We start from the raw sequence: 25,643 nt of genomic DNA, 5'->3' as shown, positions 1-25,643 counted from the left end.
CACATGCTCACATCCATTACAGAAACATCGCTGGCAGAAAGCCTCTGGGTTATGCTTAGTGAAAAATCAGCACACAGCCTGGCACAGACTCACCTGTTTGTTGTTCACCGCTCTTGCACAGTTATGAGCCGACTCTCTATCCAGGAAGAGAACAAACGCCACTCCTTTACTCTGCCGAGTGTTTTTATCCTTAACCACCGTGACCCTGAGAGAAACATCATAGTTATTAATGCCTGTGAGAAAACAACTGAGGTAGTAACTGTTAGATCATTTCAGAGCTGCTAAATGTTTGCTGTGTGTTGTGTCATTCATTGCTTTAAATATACAAAATAACAAAAAATACTTACTTTACAACTTTGCCATATTTGCTGAATAGCTGAAATGACACACAGTGATTTGTTTCAGTGAGAAAGTCACTTGGATTCAGAGGCCACTGGAGAATTTCACCCTTTTCATGCATAATAAACATACAGCAATGGTCTAAATATCCTCAGAAACTGGCACGGCTGTTATTTTAGCTGCTTATCAAAACACATTCACTTTATTGTTACATAATGGGTATAGGCTTAAGGTACAGACAGTCAGCTATAATTTGAGGGGGTTCACATATAAACACCGGTGAGCTAGGCAACATAAAAATACCTGGAGAACAGCAGCATTGGATGATCATGTGATCCTTTCCATGATAAAGAAATATGCGTTTAACGCATCTAGCTGAGGCATATCATTTTTATCCAAGTCTAGCATAATGAGAAAGATCTCACAGGATTTACTATAAGGTGCAGAGGAGATATTGCCAAAAAACATAGAAAAAAAGCTCATGATTCACAGCATGCTGTAAAACCTGGTGGAGGCAGTGTAAGTAGCAATGGGTGACTAGTATTTATTGATGATGTGATAGAAGATAGAAGCAGCTGGATGAATTCTGAAGAGTATAGAGATATATTTTGTGCTAAGGAGGGCACTTTGCAGTAATTCTGGACAGTGACCCAAAATATAAACTTTTGCTGAAGACAACCCAAAGAGAGAGGAGGGGTATGCTACAAAGCAAGTTAAACATAGCCAGGCTTTCTTTAAGTTAGCTGGCTTGACAAAAACCCAAAACCCCAGTCAGAGACTGATATTCTTAATGATAAATTGCCTAAAAATAGATTTTTTTCATGCAAATCAGGACAAAGCATAAAACATATTTTTGCATCACCAACTGAATGCATGTAAACTTTGATGCACAAAGTTTACAGCAGGGCTTCATTGAGTGGTGTTAGTAAGGTACGGCTCAACCAGTTGAATGTATAAAACAAATTCCTTAAACAGAGACTCTAGATCACTCTTACAGCAGTTTTGTTTTTAGCATACATTCCCATGGTGACCTAGCCAAATAAGAGAGCCAACTTTATGACACTGAAAACTCTGGCCTTATGCTCAACACACTCTGTCTGTCTGTTAATCTTGCTTTGCAGTAAAGGCCTGGCAAAGCATCACAAAGCAGGAAACCCAGTCTTTGGTGATGTCCATGATTCACATCCAAACCATACATCACAGCAGGCATCACTACCATCTTGTAAACCTTCCCAGACTGGGAACATCCCACAAGAGCTGCAGTTTTGGAGATGCTCTGACCCAGTTGTCTAGCCATCACAATTTGGCCCTTATAAAATTTGCTCAAATCCTTACACTTTCCTATTTTTTCCTGCTTCTAACACATCAACTTTAAGGACAAAATGTTCACTTGCTCCTTAAATAATAATCAGTGTCATTCAGTGGTCAGTGGTCATAATATTATGTCTGATCGGTGCATGTAGTGCTCGTTTCCAGCATGAAGTCATACTGCTGCTCACTGATCATCACCTATCTTTCTAACCTAACTTCAACAGCTCTGTCCCACAGCTTATGTATGATTATGAATTTGCCCAATTACATTTGAGCTCCCTAAATTAGGATGCTGCGTATAAAACGGTTACAATTCCTAAACGCTACATGTGACAGTCTTGAATCAAAGCTGAAAGTCTTTACAGCACTTATTCCTATTACTTTATTTCAAGTTTATGGTCTTCGCACAGGAAAAACACTTAACAGTCATAGGGACAACATTACCTTGTGTAGGTCATTGTTGGTGAGAGAGAATGGCAGGTTCGACACATACACGGTGCTTTTGCTTGGTGCCAAACCCCCGCTCATACTGGACACAAATAACTCACTGTAAGACGAAACAAAGACACCCTGAATATCATAAACATACACCCAGCGCCTCAGCTTACTACATCCAGTATTGGCACAGCGTTATTTACTTCAATGTTAATCCGAGCAACTGCGTACATTCACAGTAGTTCTTACCAACACCGCTCCGCCCGTAAGAATAATGTCAAAAGTTTTTAAAAACTGCATGTAATTGGATTTAAAAGGAACAGCTTATTTAGCAAACGGAAACAAAAGCCGTGTGTGCGCGTCGCAATTGGATGACGTACTCAACGTAAATAACTGCGGTAGCTACCGGGAGAAGCTAAGCTAACTGTGCGACAGAGGAAGATAAGATTGGTTTGTTATTTTTCAATTAAGTGGTTTACCTATTGAATGTATTAATAGGAAGCCACAACTTTCCGTATATGTTAAAAAATGTTGTTGTTGGCCGTAAAGATACGTTAACTTACTCCACAGATGTGCGGGTGTTTGCTGTATGCATGGAAGCTAGCTAGTTAGCCGTGATAGCAGTCTGGTTTGCATCGCATTCACTTGTAAATTTAACACATAAAGTGTTGTGTTTATTTGTTGCTTCAGTGTCTGGGTACTATCAACCTGGTAGCTATGTTGAATGAGTTGCTGCGGATCAAATGCACGTTAGATCAGTTTTCTCTTTTCGGCTGCTCCCTTTAGGGGTCGCCACAGTGTGCCACCTCCTCCTCTGTCACACCAATCCTCTGCATGTCCTCCTTCACTAAATTCATGAATCCTCTCTGTGGTCTTCCTCTTTTCCTCCTGCCTGGCAGCTCCATATTCATCACTGGACATCATTTGTCCAATATATTCACTATCCCTCCTCTGCACATGTCCAAACTATCTCAGCCTTGCCTCTCTAACTTTGTCTCCAAACCTCTCATCCTGAGCTGTCCCTCTGATGTACTCCTTTCTATTTCTGCCCTTCCTGGCCACTGCCAATGAAAATCCTAGCACCTTCAGCTCTGCCACTTCCTGCACTGCCTCCTGTCTCCAACCCATACATCACAACAGGTCCCAGTACCATCTTGTAAACCTTCCCTTTCATTCTTACTGCTATCCTGCAGTCACAAATCACCCCTGACTCGCTTCTACACCCACTCCACCCTGCCTGCACTCTCCTCTTCACCTCCATATTAGTTCAGTGCAACCTGCAGAAAGTAACCTTAGCTCGCTCACATACATTTCAGACAGTGTTCCCTATCTTGTCCTTCATTTTTCTTGAGTTGACAATGAACAGAAAGACAGCTTGAGCACATGTATGCATAGTCTTAACACTCTATATGAACTCTCTCTACAGATTGTTTTGAAGATCTTATGTTCTGAGAAGCCCTAAAGTAAAAAAAAAAAGTAAGTTATTAACAAATACTTGTTTACAGTACTCTGATTCAATACTAGTTTAGGCACATCAAATGGCACATGTAGAAAATGTAACAGTATTCAAAGCATTTTGGACATGGACATGGCATTAGACATTTAGACATGCACTACTTTTTGCAAGAGCTGCTTTTGTGTTGCAACCTGCGCATGAGTGAGGCTCAACTAGGCTCTTCAAATCAGACAATTTCAGATGAAATATTAGGTAAGCACAAGATTAAAGGGATCTAAATAGAACAATGTCCTCTGTAACACCAACATTTGGCCACAATTTCATGCCAAATGACACCTCTGAAAAAGTTGTACTAAATGATTTTACATGAGTATACACACAGTGGATACCTTTAGTTGCCAATGTCATATTTAGTTTAGTGTTTTTTTTTTTTTTTTTTAGAATATTACTCCTCAGAGAATCTAATCAGACCACACTTGAGCAGAGACACTGCCAATGATTGCTCACTATGTGGAGCAGCCCCTGCAAGAAAAACCAGTTATCATTAACACAGTATCGTTCACTCTTTGCTCGTTTCAGTGACTTACAGGCGAGAAAGGAGTATACGGGAGGTGTACGATGAACGCTTTTTAACAGACAGACCGGTGAGTTTGTTGGTTTGTAAAATGCAACATTTTTTTTTTCTCTTTCTCACTTTTGACCTTGTTCCATCCTATTTAATAGTATGTGCATACAAATTATGTCTGAATCAGTTTCCTTCTTTACTCTCCATACAAAGATCACTTGGTAAACACAGATTTTTATTTTTAATTAATTTTTTTTATGGCTGGAGAGAGAATAATAAAATAAGACTTATTTTTAAGCTGCCATAAGCTCTGGCTCGGTTCATAAAATTGACTTTAAGTAAAAATGAACACGAATTTTACAAAATAATTGAATTTAAAATGTGTATAAATGTGAATAGGGTCCGTACCCACGGGCAGCTGGAGGGGTTGAGAGGAGAGGTCCCTTTGGCAGGCCAGAAGACGACTATGGCCGTGGTGGCTATGATTATGAAGGAGGTCCCCGCTTTTACCCAAATGGAGGCGGACCCCGAGGTTACCATGAAGATCAGAGGGGTTACCATGGAGATGGCCCTCATTTCCCTGCTGAACGTAGAGCCATTCCACCTTCAAGGAGGGTGAGAGCACTTTAATTTTTTTTGCTTTTTTCTTTATTGCTTTTTAGCCTTTGTGTTTACATTTGAGTCCATGCGATGTATTCTAAGGTTTTAAATTTCTGTAGCCATTCTCATTTTATCATTTTAACTAGTTTGGTAATTGTCGCTTATCAGGTGTGTGTGTGTGTGTGTGTGTGTGTGTAATGTCTTTTCTGTAGGAGGACTATCCTTACAGAGTACCCAGGGAGGATCCACATGCAGGGCGACCTTTGGAGTTTGGGTAAACTGTTTAAGATTTGATTTATTATTGGCTTTAAGATATTCACCAAGTTCTGCTTTGCAACAGTATTGCTTTTTAAAATGTTGTCATTTTGGACAGCAGGGGACAGTCTTTTCCTATTCACGTTATGTTATGAACAAGTCCTTTGTATTTAGTTTGTCTGGTTGGGCTTAGGGGGGGATTTCTGGCTTTTTTTTTCTGCATGAGTTTGTAATATTTGTTTACATACCAGCAATCATAAGGCCCAGTCTGTTTCAGACCCGTGTTGGCCTGTCTTCATTTCCTTTTCTTGTGGTCTCTGCTGAGCTCTCCAGACTGTTAGTTTACACAAGTGTTGGTCTTGCAATGTTGGCTAAATGTCTATATTTAGGCTAAACAATGGGTCGCAGAAATTTAGGTGATAAGTTTACAGTATTCACTCAAAATAGTGGTTCAGCTCAGTCGTGGACAAAGCCACTACAGACTAGCTGTAGATAAGATTAACAAACGTGAGTCACAAGTTGTTATTTGAGTGTAACACTGACTTATGATAATAGCACATTAAACGGTACAAGGCAGCTTTTATTTTGAAAGTACTCAAATAGTATGTATTTACGATCCAGGTCATTTTAGTTTGCTGGAGTATAGCAAAAATACTAAATGTGCTACATTTGCATTTGCATACTTCATTATTAAGAACATTGATCAGGTTTCCCAGTTGAGTGACTTTTTACTTTGCGGTGTTATGAATATAGCAATAAAGAGCCGAGGTACAGGGACACAACCTGCATGTCTTTGTTACAGTTTGATGTTCACTTCATGAAAAGTTGAAGGATTAGTTTTAATTAGTTTAATCCTCCCTGACACTGAGAGTTAGGAAGAGACCAGTAGGTATTATGTCATCACACATGAGTGCATTTTGAAAATGCGCTGTTTGTACAGTAGCAGAATTTATGGACCCTACTTGGGCATAAAGTGCACTCACTGGATTGACCAATCTAGGCAGGCAGAGAAAGACAAGTGGAAGGCCAGGAGTTACTGTATTTTTATAGCTATGTTGGATCCAAGGGGTCATTTTAGTTCTCTAAAAGTCTGGACAAAAGAAACACAAAACATATTTATTTTTTCATTTTTTTTCACTTTGTTAATGTAAAGCAAATGTGCAAAAAGATCATTTATACTGAAAGTTTTTAAGTATGTCTTTAGACCTTCTGGGTTTTAAGTCTGTTTGAAATAATATTTGACACAAAATGTCTCCTTCCTATTTCATTCCATAACTGATAGTCAGAAAAGGGATGCTCTTTATCTTAGCCAGATGTCCTGTGTCCAGTTAACCTGTTTGGATTAGTGGCTTTTGAAAGAGATCTGTCTCATGTGGCTGCTTATAAACTGTGAATTGCTTACCGCTCATAGGTTTTTTATCTTAGACTTCTTCTGCATATTTATAGTAGAAGAACAGTACACTTGTGTACAGTATCTGCAACCACTGAGAGAGAGAGAGAGAGAGAGAGAGAGATAATAGATTTTGTGTGTTTTATTTTTTCTTAATCCCCTCAGTGCCCGTGCACCACCTCCTCATAGTGTTCGAGGCCAGGGCATCTATCCAGCACCCAGAGCGCTCCCAGAGAGTGGTGAAGACACTTTAGTACAGGCCATCCTAAACCTGGACAGAGGGTAAGAAGGAATCATGAATTCCTACTTTCACTGTGTATGGTAGACAGTAGAGTAGATGGCCATAGCTTCACCATTTGATAAGTGAAGCCAGTATAAAAATGCCTTTAACTTTGATTTCTTACATACAGTGCTTAACAAATTTATTAGAACACTCATCATAACTGCAAGAAAACGTCTCTGAGAAGTTAGAAATTAATCAAGCATCAAATATTTCCCTGCTAAAACTAAGGTTTGTGTTCAGGAATATAAGTTAATAACTATAATTTGGCATCTTAATGGAAAAAAATAACAGGCTTTACTATTTTTTTTCAGCTTTTTTGTAAAACTGTAAATTTGAACATTCATAAATAAAAATATTTATATTTTAGCATTAAAATATTTATACTAACAAGCTTGCATATACTGGTGGATTAACCATTACAGAAACAAAAAAATTAATTTGGTAATTGCCAATACTGTTAACTTAGGGCAGCTGTGGCATAAACCTTCCACTGGGTAGCAGTCTAATAAATCTTTTGAGCACTGTTTATCATATACACAGTCTATGGGGGAAAACAACCTTAGTTTTCCATGCTTTGTGACCTCAACCACTTTCCTGTTGACTGAATGTTCTTAATTAGTGGAACACAATGTTTGTTTTGTAAATGACGGTCCCCATTAGTGTCAAAAAAGGAAGATAAATCAGGGTGGGTCTATTTTGTGTTTGACTTGTTGTTACCATGTGAGTGTGCAATGCCCCTCGGATCCTGGGTCACATCCATAGCTGGCTCATCATATCTGGTTTCAGAACAAGAAGACGCTAATGGCAAAAACTCACCTTGAGGCTTCAAACTGGGACCTTACTAACTTAAATGGGTGATATCACTGTGTCTACATCCTGTCTGTGGTGCGACCACAGACAGGATGTAGATAGACAAAACTATCACACACTGATTTATGCGCTAACACACAGATGTGTGCTGGCACATGAATGAGTAAGAGAGATGGATGTCACTGTGCTTAGAATCAGAAGAATCAGAAGGTTTTTATTGCCATATGGGTGAACAGGTTCACAGCCTTAGGAAATTGCTGCGGTACTTACTTGAAGGGACCAATGTGAATTGTGGGTGCTCCTATTTGCAACTGGGAATAGCTTTCCTCAAATTACACAAAGAAAGGAGCCTTCAATGTTTGGGCCATTCGAATTTTTGGCACATCCCCGCTCTCTTCCTCAGGGAGGACAGAGACCACTACAGGAGAAAAGCAGCTCCATTTCCTCCCCTCAGGGAACGTTCTCCCGTGCGCCGAGAGGTGGCCCGCTCCCCACACAGCCGCTCTGGCTCCAGCGTCAGCAGCAGAGGATACTCTCCGGACAGAGCCAAGAGCCTGCCTTTCCCCTCACAGCAAGGCAAGAGTATGTAGAAATCTTAGTCTCCCCCTCCCCTGGTGCAGTATGCAGCTCTTTTGCTAGCATCACAACATTGGTAATAGTTTAACATAGAGTAGAAACTGTCAGAACCCTAAAATAAATCTCCATAAACTTGGGGAAGAAGCCAATAACAGGAATTAATACAACAGACCTACAATGAGGTGAGGCCAGATTAATAAATACTGTCTTAATGATCCAGCTGATGAAATAAATTGCTGTACAGACTAGTAGAAATGACTTGTGTAACAGTACTGCTAAAATGGAGTGGAAAATGTAGTCACTGATTCCAGCTACAAATTTTATTCATGACTCATTTGTTGCCTTAACTCGGGGGAGAGGACATACACCCTCTGAGTAAACGTCATTCATTTGGCAAGCAAAAATTTTATACAAATTATCCAAAGCACAAAGATAAATAAGGCATCTTGTGAGTACCTGTAGGCCCTTTTTCAAGTTCATGTTTTAAGTTCAGCCCCTAAAATGTGCCTTCATTGTTTTGAAATTTGTTTTATTTTCCCGTCCTTCATTTCTTATTTCACTGTCCATTTTTCGAAGTTCTGTTATTCGCTGTCTGTCCACGGCTGTTAACCTCGCTGAACGGCTTTTCAGGTGTGGATGGTCCAGAGAGTCACGCGGGTGTTTCAGAGCACCTCTGGGGGGCACTCTTTCCTCAACAGAGTGGACATGACACTTTGGGTCTGTACACTGAGCCATGTGAACAAGCTTAGACTTGGGTGACAGTAAAACTGGTGTGTTGTTCCTTACATGCATCCTTGTCATGTCAGGAAAACGTCTGTAACAAATGTCGTGTTCTGTCTTGAGAAGGATGTAGAAACAGTGGACTTCAGGTTTTTAAATTTCAGCGACTTGAGAGTCGACTCACTTCTCACAAAAAAAAAAGAATTTTACAAAGGAAATGTTTTGACACAGACTTTTTTTCACCCAGGTCTGGAGTAAGTTGCATCATGAAAGTAGTTTCTGAATTAGAATCTAGTACAGACTTTGCTGTATTGAGATCAGTGCCATTTCCATTACCTGTCATGGAGGTACATTAGCACTTTTCATGGTTCCTACACTCATCTTAAAGCAATGTTAAAGTATTTGCAGATCATATTTTAGTGTACATTACACTGACTACAAATTGTTTGTAGAAATGCAGTTCATCTGGAAATAAGTTGCGATAAGATGATTCAGTGTGGGAACGGTGAATTTTACAGTTCATCTCAAAAGTTGGAGAATAATGTATAAGTGCATCATGGATTAATTTTTTTTTTTTCCCCCTCTCATTCAGGACATTATGGAAACAAAATTCACATAACAGATTTCCTTGAAGACCACCAAAAATTCATAAATAATAGGACTGTAAAATGCATAGGTGCTAAAGTATCTCCTTGTTCTGTGCATGCTCTTTATTCATTCTTGTCTCTAATCCCTCCAAGTTCCCTGTTTCCACCAGTGTTTTTGTTGAGGTCTGCTGCCATCTTCAGTGCTGGTCATCCTTCCTTTAATTTTCCATTTGATTGGTGCTTTTTCACTCATGAAAAAATGGCAGAAAGGAAGGGAGGAAAAAAAAAAGCATGATATTAACTTTAAAACAGAAAGATTAAGAGTAAATATTTTTAGTGAGGGGTTAGAGTAGTAGTATGCTTGGTAGGTTGCTTTGAGATAAGAAAATCCTAGTTATTGTGATGTACTTGGCCAGTGACCTTACGGTTTGGTCTTCCAACAGGACATGAAGAGACTTATTCTCAGAGCAAGATGATTGGTAAGTACAGTTTAGTATAGCGGTCTTAGACTGGATAGAAGAGGTAAGCCTAAAGCCTGTTTGAGTAGTTAATAGACAGATTAACCACTACTCCTAGATCATGTCAAAATGTGTAGTCATCATAACATGCATTGCTTTGTTTTTTTTCCAGTGGAAATTAATTAAAAAGCAAGATGAGGTGACATGTAGAGGATTTGTTTCAGAAATATTGAAAGGTTACAGTTGTTAAACTTAATCTGTTCCCAGTCTGCGTAACCTGAGAGAGACAGAGAGCGTTTCTAATGTGTCCAGCAGCCAGCCTTCCTCCCCACTCTGTCTGCCACTTTGTCAGGCCTCATAAAGATGCCACCAGGTCGTGTGTGCAACTAAAGGGAAAGGGAAAGGGTATAGGATGTCTGATGGATATTCCTGAGGCCAAAGCTTCCACTTCGGAGTGTTTTTGTTTCATTTCTAGGTGCTTGAAGTTTGTTGGTTGAGTTGATTACAAGGCCTTAGACAGTGCAACTTTTTGTTTGTTTGTTTGTTTTTTTAGAAAGACAGTCAGTAGAGGAGCAAACTCGAGAGGAGGTGGTTTCAGGTGTGCGTTCATCCAGTGACGTTTGGCGTGCCATTGTGTTTTTGATTGTTTCAGATGTTTTAGCATAGGTACCTCACTGGATCCTGGAGCCAGACTCTCAACACCTTTACAAGGCTGTGATCCCAATAAGCACATGTTTACTTTCCAGATGGATTTGCTTGTCCTTTTTCAGTGGAATTTCTGCTTCCCTCATTGTTTCACCCTTTTCTTGTTTCTTATTTTCTTATTCTAAACATTTTTTTGTCTCTAACATAAGTCTTACTGTCATTTTTTTTTCTTTAGACAAAATTCCTGGCCTGTCAAGAGAGGGTTCCCCACAGAGTGCAACATCTGGCAAGGTACTGTTTTTTTGTTTGTTTTGTTTTGTGTTCCTTAAATACTCAACTTTTACTTTTGGTTTAATTGAAGGAACAAAAACACAAAATGATACATCTGGAACTGAGAAGGATGTACAGAAGGATACATCTGGAAGTCCTTAATTTCCATCCTTTTAATAAATGAATCCCATCAAAGTATGTGAATGGGTTTTAAAGTGGTCCTCACGCAGAGCATAAAAGCCAATGGGCCTGTGCTTTGTTTACCTTTGCTGTAAGCAGACTTCAGTCACAACCCTAACCCACCCAGAAGTTTAGAGTTGAAGTTAGTAGTCAGAGTGATAACTTTATCACAAGATCTTAACCATAGAGCCAGAAGAAGTGCCGGTGGAACTCAAAGATGTGTTTACTGTGTTTATAATGAACAATAGTTTCCTTTTACTTTTACAGAGCATGGCTGACTGCATTTGGCAGACTCTTGAGTGTCTGGTCGATGTTGCAGGGATTGGGTCTTGTGATTGTGAGAAATTAATATGCAGCATTGGACTCACAGGGAAAGTGTTAGGTACTCATCAAAACACTGTGTGTTTTACACTGCATTCACATCATCAGGCTCAGTCATAGAGATAGAAAAGATTCCCAGGTCAACAACTGGTGTATGTTTGCCAGATACTTTGCACCAACGTAATTACATTACTTCTTGTGAAAGGAGGCTCTATTCATGTATGCCGGCAACTGTTCTTCTGGCTGCCAAAATTGTCCTGTAATCCAGTTTTCTTTTTGTTTGTTTGTTTTTTAATCTGGTTATTTAAAAAAAACAACAAATAAAAATCTACATACAAAAATACATACATACAGCTTTTCTCTCTCTCTCTCTCTCTCTCTCTCTCTCTCTCTCTCTCTCTCTCTCCTCTCTCTCTCTCTCTCTCTCTCTCTCTCTCTCTCTATATATATATATATATATATATATATATATATATAAAACTAATAAAATTGTGAATTATTTTGATCACAATAATCAGGAAATTAAGACTAAAACCTGGGAATAATGCTCTCAGTCAAATTCCTCTTTAACTTTTTTTTTGTGCAAATTTATCACGTTCAGTCAACACAAGTGCTGAGAGTCTGCAAGCGTGACCGTACAGATGCAGACTGTATGGTCACAGATGAATAGCAAACAAAAACTGATATTATCATATGTACATTGGTACAATATATATTTCTTTTTGAAATATTTTTTGAAATATCACAGTTTTAGTCACACCCATAATACATGCTACAAAATAAAGAATTGCAGATATTTGACACCTTGATTAGGCTGTACTCTGAAAAACATTTAACAGCAATTATCTTTTCCCAAACATGAAACGGGAAATAATTAAACCATCAAGGACCTGCGCAGAGCACGAAGCCTATTTATTATTCAGTCAGCACAGTTAAAAGTTCCACAATTTTGCTGTCTAGACACACGCTACAACCATTCAGTTGAGTAATGTATGTTATTAGCCTAATGTTCCTGTTTTCTACACACATAAACACAGCCTGAAAGAGTTAGTAGGACTAAAGAAGTAAAGAACCTGGCAGATATTAACACGTTTACCTTCAGTTATTCAGCTGATCTCCGTTTCAGTTTCCCCAAGTACGGCAGGCGAAATCATTCACCGCTTTCTTTTCGTCCTCACACCAGCAGCAGTGTATCTGAAGTGATCCTTTAGCCCCTTCAGCAGCTCCGGGTCAACAGCTTATCTGGTAGAAACCCAGCTTTCCATTCTGTGCAGCAATGTTGAGTTGTTTGGATGAAACCTTCTCATAATTTGCTGAAAGATGTTTGGTGTCAGAATTGCAGTGTATTGAATTCTATCTTGCTGTGACTGCACATTGTTGCGCGTAAATAGTTAATGGACTAGTATTTATATAGTGCTTTTCTACTCTATTTGAGTACTCGAAGTGTTTTCTTACTGCAAGCCTCATTTGCACATTCGTACACTATGCCTAAGTTTTTTTTTTTTGTTTTGTTTGTTTTTTTTTACACATTCGTTCAGTACTTTTAGAGGTAGTTTGCTGCTCCCTCTGAAAAAATTTAAACTCTTATTTTTTTTTTGTCAACTTCACTGTTTTAAAAGCATTTCTGACTTGTACATGTTGAGAAGTTAGACATAAATTCACACTGACATTAAAGTGGCATTTAAAGACAGTTATAAGTGCATTTTGTTCAATGCAGTTGAAAGTGTGTGTTGTGTTGTCTCCCCCCTAAGCAGTTCTTAAAACACGCTGTCTATCCACATTGATATCAAGTGTGCATTTGTGATCAGAATGGTCACATTTGATTCAGAGTGAAAAGCTGACAATTATAACAAGGAGGGGCTCAATTTTTAATATATTTCTCTGTGGAGACATTGATATTGTCACATGGTGTTGTGCACAAGTGCCACAAATAGCTGAGTAACAAAGAACAAGGCAGTCATCCTGGGGTTTATACACGAGAAATTACAAGACGCAGCATATAAACAAAGTTCTTTCTTCTCCTTCTAATGATCATTTTTGTCAGAACCACCTACCACCACCAAATCAACTGCTGTGATGATCGTTCCTAAGCGCCCCACCCCTCCACACGCACACATACACACCGCTGCTTCTGCTGCTGTGTTTGATCTAGCCTGTGGTGTATTGTTGTGTGTTCTCGGGGGCAAAAACCCATAACCTTAGCCAAGATGAAAGGGCTATGCTGTGCCCCCAGTAAAGCTTGCACTAATGGTCCTGGTCACTGCCTGCTGTGGGGATTCAACAAACACATACACACACGCAGGCTTTCTGGAGCCATCCCAGACAGGAGACACCAACGATGGGACCTAAAGAGCAGCTCCGGCTCTGGCTTCAAGCCAGGGTGGCGTAGTGGGTGTTGAGCATGTCCCAAAAAAGGTCATTAGAAAGTTTCATTTCAGCACAACAAATTCCTTTTAGTTACAGTGTAACAGTTTAGCAGTTAAGAGCACAGATCTGCTGAAGATAACAGGAAAAAGTAATACAAGTGCTCAAAGCACTGTTATAGAATGGCATTCAGTCACTATGATGTTTTTAGCAACTCTTAACAGTGTGCATTCAGGAGTAGCAATGTCAGTGGGTAGGCCAGTCCACTATTTTAACTTAATAAACAGCTGAATAAGGCTATGAGAGTCTTAGGATCAATGGATGAGCCAACAGAACATAAGCATAAATTTCATCTCTGTTGAATGTTAGCCTGTAAAGTTTAGTGAAGTGAGTAAAATGGACATAAGACCAAAAGAAAAATGTCACATGCTGACCAGACTCCAAAGAGAGAATCAGAGGCCCTTTGTTATCCAGTCCCTCCTGCTTGCTCAAACTGCAAGCAGGACCTAAATTTGTTTCATCAGTGTGATATGTCCAAACTGTTATATAGAGCACTGTGCTATATAATGCCCAGTGCTGTTTCTCCATTTCAGTTCAACTAATTCTCTTATTTTATTTTACAGTTTGCAGAAAATCTATCTTCTGAGCCTTATCTTGAGAGCGGAGTGTGAGTTCCAGGTTAGGCTGTGCCCAGTGAGTTGAAATGAAAAGGCTCAGACAGGGATAGTTTTCTGCTGAGGCGCAGGAGGCTGCAGTCCTGACAAATGTGATCTTTCATACAAGTCCAGGCATATACATAGGGACTTCTCCCAAGCGTAGCTTCAGGGATCATATTGGGAGGAGGAATAATTGGATGATGCTTTGAGTTGTGCTTTTTTATTTTAGACCACACTCGGCTTTGTGATGTACCATCTCCTGTAATTTCTTTTCTAGTCATCTAGGGAAGTATGACGTATGACTTAGTCCATGGCCTGTTTCCCTTAATGTATGAGTGGACTTTAGTCATGGTTGGGCAGTTCTGCTCCTTGGCCTTCAAACTTCAAACTTTAATAGTATCAGGAAATGAGCTAAATAAATTGACCACTGATCCAAGTTGGCCTCATTTCTTCCCTTAGTTCTCTCTTGTGGCTTTCACAGTAGTATTTATGGATGCCTTAGTTTCCAGTCTGCCCATTAGATGGTTAATCATGGCTTGTCTGGCTGTGATTCCTGTTCTCTGAAGATGCTGTTTTAAACACAGCTAAGATGTCCGTTTTATGGTTTTTCATGTCATGGATTAGTTGTACTGAGCTGCAGGGTCTAATGAGCACTATTAGTGGGAGTGCTTAGGTAGAGTAGCAGCATGAATGCTGAGGTTGGTTTTGAGTTGTAACAAAACATTTTGACATTCTTTTTAGTCTCCCAAAGGCACTGGCTACATATTGTGCCTCAGGTATAGATTTTTGTACTGCAAATTCTATGTATATCCAATTCTTTCCACTGTGAGTACACTCTGGCTTCTCAGCTTTACTGTTTGTCTCATCAACCACGTATTTCCTTCAGAGTTACAACGGTCAGTCGGTCAGGTCGTAGCATTGCATCAACTGATTGGGCTACAACTTGCTGACCTGCATCCTTTCCAACTCTGTGCTCTTATTATTGCCTGTCAGAGTAGTAGTATACTTTGTAAAATATTGAATGGTTTTATGATTCTTTCATTTGCTGCCATAAATTGGAAGAAAAAAATGTCCATGGCAGTGGTAAATACTGTTAGAAATAACCATTTTGCTACTTAGTTTTCTTTAAATGCCCCTACAACTCATGCCTGTCCCTCCTCTTCCTATAGGAGGAGAACCCTCCTCCAGAAGGAGAAAAAGAAGAGCCCCTGGTAGCTCCTGTCATGGAAGAGAACCAGAAATCTACAGACAACTTTCACGAGCGACGAGCCCTTGCCATCGCAGCTAAAGCCCAAGAGATAGAAAAGGTACCTTTCTAACACTTCATATCTTCACATCATATTTGTTTCAGCCACCTTTTCTGCAAGTTCACTGACTTGGGTGATACAACAGGTTGTTCACTAACCACAGGGCTCGCTCCCCAGCTCCTGTGCACTTTCCTCGGTCAAGACAATGAATCCCCTATTTGCTCTTGATGGCAGGCAGGAACCTTGCATGGCAGCTCTGCCAGCAAAATAGTGTGTTAATGAGTGAATGTGAAACACATTGTAAAGTACTTTGTAGAAACTTGTAGATACAGCAGGCTATTTAGTTTTCTTGTGCTCATAGGAAAAAATAAAAGTCTGATTTGGATTTATATACTATATAGGATTTTAAATTGGTAATCGCAATGTATTTAAGGGAAATCTAAAGAAATCTGAAAGCGTTTGGTTCTCAGTTGTTCCTCCGGGGAGAAAAACTCACTGCATGTCCAAATCCCCTCATTAAAAACTGGTAATTTTACAGACTTTTCTATAAATGTCAACTTTGACTATGTAGAGCACATTCAGTACTCTTGGCATTGCATTTCCATGCATATGGTGGCCTTCGGTTCTCTGACTCACATGTGGCCTACTTTACTGCACAGGCACTATGAAACAGCCACCTATTATGTTCATAATAGGCAGGAAATTAACTTTGCTGTCTTCCAGTCACAATGGTGAGTACATACTGCAGTCCTCTAAATAATTTCACTCTTACAGCCAAATTTGGAGAAATAATTATTGGAAAAATGGGAAGCTGGTTGCTGTAGTTGCAGCATTTTCCTGGTGGCTTCTCTTAATCTCCCATGCTGACTCACTGACTGCATAAACCGCTCATTATACAAAATATCAGCTTAATATCCCACATGGTTCAAGTATCACCCCCTCGGTGACTGACTCATCTTTACAAATGCTTGCGCATGAAGCGGTCTGTGCACTGGGGTTTAAAACAGAATAATATACAGGGAACAGGGGACGTATAAAGGAGGGCATCAGCTAAGAACGGCTTATTCACTGTAAAGGGTTGTGCATAAAATAGAGAGGTTGACCGCTTAACAGAGCTAAAAGGGGTTCCAGCTCTGCTCAGTTACTTTAATGAAGGCCATTCCTGCACCAGTGAGCACTGCTGGTGGTTTAACTGAGACCATTAAACCTGAGCTAGCTCTGCCCTGGAGCACACCCTGCACCCTCACGTTGAGCTGCACCACAGTCTATAGGCTGTTAGCGCGTTGCTGCTGACGCTGCAGCTTTCTTGCCTGTTTTATAGCCTGTCTGTGTCTTCTCTTGTTCATTTTTTTTTTTAAAGACAAACTATATAACCTTTAAGCTGTGTGAGCATTATTTCATGTTTCCTGGTATAGAATGATTACAACTACCCATGTCAGCAATCTGTACAGACTTTATTGCAGCCTTTTTGACCGCTGTTGTCTTATATCAGTATTACTCATAAGTCTCTGCTGTCCTCTAATGTGGTGATTAAAATCTAGAAAGCAAATCAGAAAACAGAGAGGGGGATAAAGTGTTTCGTTTTCACAGGAATATGAGGTTTCAGTGTTTCTTTTCAGGATTTGTGTTTCTTAGATAACCATCGATTTCTATTGACATTTTCAGCTTTTTGCTTCCCTCGTGCCTTTCTCTGGCTTTTGTGATCTGCAGATCGTTTGTATGTGAAGGTTGTTTGTGATTTGGCAGCTCTTTTTTTGCTTTCATGAGAGACTGAACTGTTTATCCCAAACCTGAGGTCAGAGGATGAGTAATTGAGTCAAAATCTTTCTTCTCACAGAAGAGAAGGATCGTGGACTGAAATAGGAGCATATTTTTAAAGCGTCACAGAGAATTGCTTTCACATGATGATCGTTTACCCTCTGAGGTGGCAGACAAACTAAGCAGTCACTGCAAGATATATAAGCACCCGTCTGGTGACTGGTTTTAACTTCCCATTTTGCTTCGACCCACAGCTTAACACACTTAAGCTGTTCTCTTTTTTTTCTTTTTGGGCTCTGAAACAACAAGGTCACTTTCTCGTGTGCTCTGTAAATTAGCGGCAGTATTCCTGTTGGTGTGGGCACTAGCTATTTGACAAGTGTCAGCCAGATGTTTGGCTTTCTGCACCCAATCTGGTCTAGCCATCTCTTCTATACACACAGGCACAAATACACAGAATCTAGAAATCCCTCAAAAGCTGTCCAGGTCAAAAGCTGAACTTTGTTTGTGTGCCTAAGTGACGCTGGTCTTCTTGACATATAGTCTGAACCCCCTTCTGGTTGTCAGAGTTGACTTTGGCTATGGGACAGACTAACTGGTTATAGTGAGTGACAAGGCATGAGAGGCAGTAAAGAGTATTATGTTTTGCTCCACGTAGCCCAGGCTGCTATACAAAGGGAGTTTTATTTCATTTGTTGAGGGATCTAAATGTATTTGGCTGCAAGACAGAAAGCCAGAGACACTTCCAGCCTTTGAGGGTTTTTTTTTTTTTTTAAAGGTACAAAGATGGCAGAGCTGGACTGAGGCCCCAACTTTAATTTTTGTTCCAATTCTCTCATTTCTAGAGCCAGGCACGCTCACAGGCGAGATTTAAAATAGAATTTGCTTTGCAGGGGTAAACACTGAAACAGATGCTCTTATTCTCAAACTACCCCACCCAAAGTCGAGACCTGGTCCTTTCCTTCCTGATTGGATAACGGGAGCGACTGCAGGAAGAACATTTTCAGCACATTGTTGTTTAGGAACCGCTTTCCCTGTTCTTCATAGAAGGTGTGGACCACTCGCTGATTGGATACTTCCCCCAAAAGCTTTGATAAATTCACTCCCTCAGCTGATGAAAAATCAAAAGGCTGTTGCTCTATAACTATATTCAGCACGGTGGAGAGAGGTCTCCTCTATGTGCAGACTGCTTTGTCTGTCAGTTGCATAACATTTTCTGCTTGATTGTTTATTGTACAGGAGGAATGTATAGAAACGCCCAGAGGAGTCTGTGTTTGTTGAATTTGTTTGGTAGTGTTCCCCACAAATTTCCTGTAAAATGATTTATTGAACATCTCCTGTTGGCTGCTTTTGTAAGCCATCAGAGACCTGGATAAGGTTGCATAAGCCATTTGTACTGTAAATCTCTCAGTAGGTTTGTGTGTAAAGCTTTAGAAAGGTCTGAATGGGCTGGTAGGAAATTTGATTTCCTAATGCCATCCAATTAAAAATGAGTAATTATGTAAACTTGAAAACACAATGGTTTTCATGGCCAAATGAAACATTAAAGTTAACTGCCACTCCTTTCTAATTACAGGTATTGCTTTGTTATTACAGGTAATCTGTGTGTTTGAGTTGGCAATACGCTTGTAGTGAATGTGAAATTAAGCTAATCTAAATTAAGTACAAGCAATTGACTTTTTTCCTGGCTTACGTCATTATTAAACCACATTTTATTCACTTAGGTCAGATGTAGCAAGCATCTCTTATATGACATCTTCGACTCGTGAATCAAATGTTAAAACAAGTTGTAAACAAGCTAACATCTTTCAGTTAACATACTTCTGTCAGTAAAGAGTTATGGAGTAAATGCACAAGTTTACTTCTGGTGTATATTTGCAACAGTGGAATATATTTCACCTCCATTATTTATCTTCTGGTCACTTTTGTTCTTATACAAAATAGAAATGTTTTATTTCTCCTCCCTTTTGTGCTCAAAGCATTGTCAGCAAGGGTTTGTAAAAACTACCACAGTGAAATGAAACTTGGTGGAGAGGTTTTAAAAAAGGTAGGCAAATTGGTATGGCTCTGGATCACTTTCTTAAAAATTGCTTTTTAAAAATGATAGCATCAGCCCTTGGCTGAGTATGCACTCGCAGTGTCCTAGTTTAATGCATACTTTGGAAAGTTCCCATCTGTTGGAGGACAAGGACATTAACTCTGTTTGACAGGAGATCTCTATTTGTGATCTTTTCTCCAAGCACACTTTCAGTTCTAGGAACATTGTGAAAAATCTATAAATAAGCCGGTGAGTTAGAAAGCCCCGCAGCACAGAAGCCACTGTTGGTATCCGGTGAATGAAACTCTCCCTTCCCTGGCCTAATTTTACACACACAGGCGCGTGGGCACACGTATAAGTACACATGTCCACTCGTAACCCTTGTCACTGGAAGTGTGTGGCATGTACAGTCGAGGCATAACATAATAGGCAACTGTAGCTGTGGGATTTTCACCAACAGTTAGTCATGGGGGAGAGTTAGATGGATGATGGTAAACTTAAGAGAAGTAAATGCATCATGAAATAGTGGAAGTAGGTTTGTAAGTTTGTCAGATGTCTCAAATGTATTTATCCTTGGCAGAGCGAGTCCCAAAAACTCAAGAAAATAAGGAGTGAAAGCTGCCCTTTATTCACAACTACACAAAGTGTTGCCAAATATTTGTGTGAGTAGGAATCCACAGCATGCCTTGCTATTTTCCTTCTCTTACAAAATGGAAACCGGCCCATAAATATTATCTTCGGTTGAGCAGAATTATATTTTCCCCTCGTGGAATTTAATTCTCAGCTCATTTAAAGGATCACGAGTTAAAAGCAAATCTCTGTTTTTGTGTTTTGCAAATCAAACCACTCTGTGTGGAAGCACAAGCTCCCTCCATTGTTTTGAGACATTATAGGCTCAGTGTGAAATGGCAGCTCCCAAAACGAGATTCCAGCACCTCCTCTTTGTCCCTCTAACACCTGTTACGAGCCTCTGAGCCACCACTGAAGTGTGGTTTTTTACTGTGTCTTGGGCTACTCTGTCCTATATAAAGTGCCCCTATTAAACTTGAGAGGAGAAGTGTTAATGTTTTGGCGCTGCGTGAGGTGTGTTAACGCCAGAGTGATCAGCTTAGGCACAGTGACGCTGGAGTATTTACACCTAGGCGACAGGTAGAGCAGGAAGGAAACAACTCACCATCCCCTCAATTAAGAGCTTTTCTCTCAAAGCTGTACCTGGTAACGCTTTTCAGACCTAAATCTAAACAGAAAAATGGTGGAAATGTTTCCTGAATGGTTTTTGAAAGTAAAATTTTCCTCTTGTTTGTCTCTATTGTTTTTAATTTATTCATCCCTCCCCTCCAGGTGTACCGTCAGGACTGCGAGACATTCGGAATGGTGGTGAAGATGCTGGTGGCTAAAGATCCCAACTTGGAGAAACAGCTGCAGGTTCCCCTCCGGGAGAACCTCGGGGAGATCCGCGAGCGTTGCCTCGAGGACCTCAAACACTTCATCAACGAGCTGGACGAGGTCGTCCGGCAGCCAGAACCTTCTACCTGTGACTCAGCCACTTCCTCCGCGTCCCTGTCAGGTCATAAACTTTCAAAGACAGCAGTCAACCACAGCTCATCTTACTGACGCATCAGCCCAGTGTGCTCCAATATGAGATGGAGGATGAAGGCTTGACTGTTTGGAGTCTGGATTGTTCAGTTGAACGTATTCTGCAGCAGTGCAACCTGGGAAAAAAAAAAGTAACCACAGAAAGAGGATGCGTTGTTTGTGAATGACCAGTGTTATTTTTTTTTTTGAATGGACCATTTTTACCTTCACATTTTCTGTGGGAATCTATAAATCATAATTTTTTTTCCTGTTAAATGTTGTCAAAGAAACACATTCTTTATTTAAAATTATTCTAGTCTCATATTGTGGAAAGAGGTTCATTATTTAACCTTCTTTTTGATGAGAACACAGAGGTTCAGTTCTCCAGCATGATCAGTTTTTGTAGTCTTTTCAGCTATGTCTTTTTTTTTTTTTTTTTTTTTTTTTTGTAGCAGTCAGATATTTGACTCGGTGCTGCTAAATTTACAACAGTTTGACATTCTTGTAAAAATTTATTTCGTCAAAAGAAAAAAAAGCCAGTTAAATTAATTTTCTTTGTCTCGTCTTATTTTGCATTTGAGCTTTAAACCATAAACAGCAAACGAGGTTTCTGCTCATAATCTGTTAAGTTTCATATCTGCAGAATAATATCCATGTGTTGAGAGATCTAATCTGAAGATATTTTTAGGATCATTTTACAAAATACGTAAAAATAAAATATATAATAAGTTAGTGCTCTAAATTATTTGTAAATCTTAATAGTGATCTGAAGGGATCTGAAGGGGAAGTTGTGCAGAGGGACGCCCTGAGCCTTCAGCCTCTCCCTGCAGAGAAAAGCTCACGCCAGTCACCACCTGAGCTGCAGACAGGTGAACCCGTGCACCTCCAGTTACAGCTGGGGACACTCATTGTAGAGCCAGCTCCTCCTGTAAGGCCTTGATGATGACCTCCTTCTGCTGCGTGGTCTCCTAAAAGAATTGGACATGATGTCAGGGCTCAAATCCAAATACATTATCCTGCCAGAATTATTCGTTCACCTGCCCAAATTGCTGAATTTCATTTGGTACTCCTGATATTCCATAAAGCGTGCAGGGTCTTTACCTCCAGCTTTTTGGTGGCGCTGCTTCTCTCCGCCGGGTCGGCACTGGTGGCTGAGAGCACGGCGTACAGCTGAGCCTGCTTCTTCTCCAGGGTTTCCGTGGGCAGCGCCAGCTTCAGAAAAATACACTCAATTTAAAACATTCATCTTCCACAAATCCATCAAATTCCTCATCTTCAGCGTCTGAGTTGAAGAGTTTGGCGATTTCGGCATCAAGCATGCCGCTGTTGTGCCAAAAAGTGATCGTCTGCCAGAAAGTGATTTTTGATGTTTCTATGTGCTTTTATGTGTAATGTATTTGCTCATATTGGTGAATAGAGTGTAGTCAATAGGATTTATGAAGGGCTTAGATATAAAATCAAGAAATGACCTGTTATTCAAGTATGTTTATGACTCTGCATTATTGCAGGTACATTATAATAAATCCAGTCCTCTTTGGTCACTTACAACATCTTTATAGAGTGTAATGTCATATTTGTTCTGATTTCTGCTGCCCTCTTGGCCACATATCTCTTTAAAAATCTGGCCAATCGCAGTTTTTACCCTGATAAATAAAGAATATATAAAAGTCGCTGCCAAAAACTGATTGCAGCTTCTACCTCGTGACTTGATATCATTCACGAGAGATATGTTTGACATATTTTTCACAGATTATAGGTCAGCAAGTCATTTACAACAGTTTAAATATGGGCAATCATTTTTTGGCAATCACTTTTTGGCAGACGATCACTTTTTGGCACAACACCGGGTTCCCTCTCGTCATTATCTGAGTCAGTCTCGTTGTTACTGTTTTGTTTTGGTTGCGTCACACAGCAACCATTTAATTGTTAATAAAAGGGCAACTTTTGCTGGCAATCTCGCCATCTTTTTCAACATCTTAACAGACGCTACAATATATTCTTTATCAATGAGGGTAAAAACAAGTAATTTCTTCATTTTATATGTAAGCCCTTCACAAATCCTGTGCACCAGTATATTTACCGATATAAGCAAAGAAAAAACATTAAAAAATAAATAAATAAAGGAAATCCATTTTTGACACAACACAGGAAACCTGAAAACTCCGCTGTCACCGTGTTTTGTGTACATACTGCGCTCCTACTGCGTCCCTTCATACGCTGTGGCATCGCCCGGACCTCTCTTTGGCACTGAGGGGGACAGCACATACACCCCCAGACCTCGATTCGTCCTTTAGCTACTTCTAGCGATTTTTGAGACAGCCAACAGCGAGTTTTGTTGCACAAAAGTTGGCAACAGTGCCGATCGCCAGATTACGCACAAATATACAGGCCAGCATAGATGAAAATAGGCCAAATCCATCATAGTTTTCTGCAGTTTACTGCATACAGTTTCCATTTTTGGAACAATTCTTCCACTTCTTGCTGAGTTTATCTCTGGCGGCTTTGGCTGCTTTCCACTCCTGCTGCGCCGCACTCACAGCTTGTTCCTGTCTAATATCGTCAGTAGAGTCATTTTGTGAATCGATGATGGACTATTTTAGAGAATTCAGTGAGGCCTTTGAACTGATCCACCAGACCTGAGGCCATATCGCTGCAGACCACGCAATGGTGCATTGGTGTGGATGCATCGGGCACTGGCGGTCAGACGGCAGCGCTCAAATTACACAGACCGACCGACATTTTCAAAGTATTTGAAAAGCGTACTGCGTGTTACCACCCACCCCCCGTACGCTTTGTACGCTTTGGAAAATGTCAATATTTGTGAAGCATCCCTTACCAAAGTCGCACTAAAACATTTTGAAAGATTTTTGAGCGCAGTGTACCACATAAAATTGATTCAAGGTCAGGAAGCACAAGAATTCATACATAAGGCACACTGCCGATTTTTGAGAAAATTTAAGGATTTTAAGTGCACCTTATAGTCCAAAAAATACGGTAACTGATTACTGATTACTCCTTTAAAAAGTAACTTAGTTACTTTACTGATTACTTAATTTTATAAGTAACTTAGATTACAAGTTCCTTTACTAGTTAGATTCAACAGCTGCCGGTTTTGTTATAAAGAGTGATCGTCTGCCAGAAAGCGATTTCCAGTATTTGCCAAAAAATGACTGCCTGTATTTAAACTGTTGTAAATGGCTTTTTGACTTATAATCTGTGAAACGTGTCAAACATATCTCTCATTAGTGATACCAGGTCATTTTGAGTGAGAAACAGCATTTCTATCACAAGGTAAGGTGCAATCAGTTTTTGGCAAAGTTACTTTTATATATTTGTTTATTTATCAAGGTAAAAACTGTCATTGACATTAAAAATGTCTTATTACACAGAAATCTGGCTCAGAAGGCTGCAGAAATGGCAACAAATATAACATTAGTTCTATAAAGATGTTTTAAGTGACCAAAAACACTGGATTGATTATAATGGAGGTACAATAACACCGACTCCTAAAGATTATTGAAAAACAGGTTATTTCTTCTTTTTATATATAAGCCCTTCATAATTCATGCTGACTGCACTCTACCAATATAAGCAAAGACATTACACATGAAAGCACATATAAACATCGGAATCACTTTATGGCAGACGATCACTTTTTGGCACAACACCGGCAGCACCCCCCAGCCTTAACATAAAAATGACAACTACAAAACGAAGGCGAGTCAACCGTGTTTAAGGGCAGCATTTCCTCTACTACATACTGTCCGACCAGCTTCTTCAGCTCTCCCCGCTTACTGGTTTAGTACCAAAGTCCAGCTTTTGTTGTTTGGGTGGTGGGGGGCCTCTTGCATTAGCCACAGCTCTGTTTCGCACCACCTGGTGGGACTTGCTCTGTAAGTTTGACCTTGCTGTGCTGTGACTCCAAATGTTTCTTCAAATTTTTTGACGTAGTGTTTCTGAAGCTAGATCACAGAGTTCACAACTAACCTTGACATTGTTATCTTTAACTGACAAACTACATAGTCCCTAAATAGTGTCTGTATTTCCAGCCAGAAAACACGCATCTCTCTCCTCCATTGTTTACGTTTGTGTTGCTGTGTAGTATTATTGTCCTCATGCTGAAAACGGGATTTAATTGTCGCATCGGCCAGAGGTCACTCCCCGAGACGCAAGAAAAAAAGCAAAAATGTTTCTTTTTACTGAGGAAAATGACTAAAATACTAACGCACAGTGACATGGATAAGTTACTTTAATCTGAATTGAAAATAGTAAAGTGTTATATCACTCATTACCAAAAAAAAGTAGTCAGAACGTGTTACTGACATCACTGTTGCCAATTGCTCTGAGCTTTAGTAAAATTTGGAAAAAGTATGAAACAAACTGGAAACGGAGAACATTAGCCTTCAATGTAAAAACTGTTCCTTACCCTGCAACCATCGCATTTCAAAAGGTGCCGCTTTTAAATTAAAGGCAAAAATTCTCCAATTCCGGTTTGTGTCGCACTTTTTGCAGTTTCACCCCCATGGGGAATAGCTTGTTAGCATTTGCGTACCAGTCGGCACCTTGCATACAATCTAATGGCAACCACAGCAATCTGCTAGCAGCCAAAGTAATCTCACGGAGGTTTTTGGTGCAGAGCTGTAAACCTCTTGGTGACCAATTTCGTGCTAGCGAATACCAGCAACATCCCAAAACCACTCACCAACTGGCTGTGCAGTACATATGTATTATATGAATGGGGCTTTTAGCAATCGATTTCAAAGCCAGCAACTGCTTCCTCAGAAATATACATTTTCCCCTATGT

The 25,643-nt window shown here is 39.9% G+C and overlaps 2 protein-coding genes across 10 annotated transcripts in view; one reads left to right on the top strand and one right to left on the bottom strand.

Moving 5' to 3' along the window:
• zcrb1 (zinc finger CCHC-type and RNA binding motif 1) overlaps positions 1-2,463 on the bottom strand; it is a 3,490-nt gene extending 1,027 nt beyond the window's left edge. Inside the window, exons 1-4 of one of the 3 annotated variants that reach the window (XM_030720433.1) lie at positions 2,335-2,463; positions 2,095-2,197; positions 348-376; positions 94-205 (exon numbers count right to left, since the gene is read on the bottom strand). In XM_030720433.1, the coding sequence (XP_030576293.1) occupies positions 94-205; positions 348-376; positions 2,095-2,178 (225 nt within the window). In that variant the 5' untranslated portion in view covers positions 2,179-2,197; positions 2,335-2,463. Of the gene's footprint in view, positions 1-93; positions 206-347; positions 377-2,094; positions 2,198-2,288 lie in introns of all 3 variants that reach the window. The other 2 variants (XM_030720432.1, XM_030720434.1) reach the window with 2 other exon arrangements.
• pphln1 (periphilin 1) lies at positions 2,448-22,102 on the top strand. Of its 7 annotated transcripts, none has more exons than XM_030720426.1 (12): positions 2,448-2,535; positions 3,512-3,561; positions 4,121-4,185; positions 4,506-4,721; positions 4,919-4,980; positions 6,517-6,633; positions 7,848-8,020; positions 8,651-8,737; positions 9,771-9,806; positions 10,666-10,721; positions 15,391-15,528; positions 20,606-22,101. In XM_030720426.1, coding segments are annotated over exons 2-12 (1,224 nt in total). In that variant the 5' UTR covers positions 2,448-2,535; positions 3,512-3,560; the 3' UTR covers positions 20,879-22,101. The 7 variants fall into 7 exon arrangements, with proteins under 7 accessions (XP_030576286.1, XP_030576288.1, XP_030576287.1 ...); XM_030720425.1 differs by having other exon boundaries at positions 2,459-2,535; positions 3,512-3,560; positions 7,848-8,026; positions 20,606-22,102; XM_030720428.1 differs by lacking the exon at positions 9,771-9,806.
• Positions 22,103-25,643: the final 3,541 nt, after the last annotated feature.

The sequence above is a fragment of the Archocentrus centrarchus genome, chromosome 23, assembly GCF_007364275.1.
Source record: "Archocentrus centrarchus isolate MPI-CPG fArcCen1 chromosome 23, fArcCen1, whole genome shotgun sequence".
NCBI lineage: Eukaryota > Metazoa > Chordata > Actinopteri > Cichliformes > Cichlidae > Archocentrus > Archocentrus centrarchus.
This window is presented reverse-complemented; position numbering and strand designations above follow the sequence as displayed.

Excerpts from the sequence above, each read along its gene's own strand:
- pphln1 (XM_030720425.1), top strand. Across the intron at positions 4,981-6,516 it reads GGGCGACCTTTGGAGTTTGG|TGCCCGTGCACCACCTCCTC; the intron begins GTAAACTGTTTA and ends TAATCCCCTCAG. Across the intron at positions 10,722-15,390 it reads AGAGTGCAACATCTGGCAAG|GAGGAGAACCCTCCTCCAGA; the intron begins GTACTGTTTTTT and ends CTCTTCCTATAG.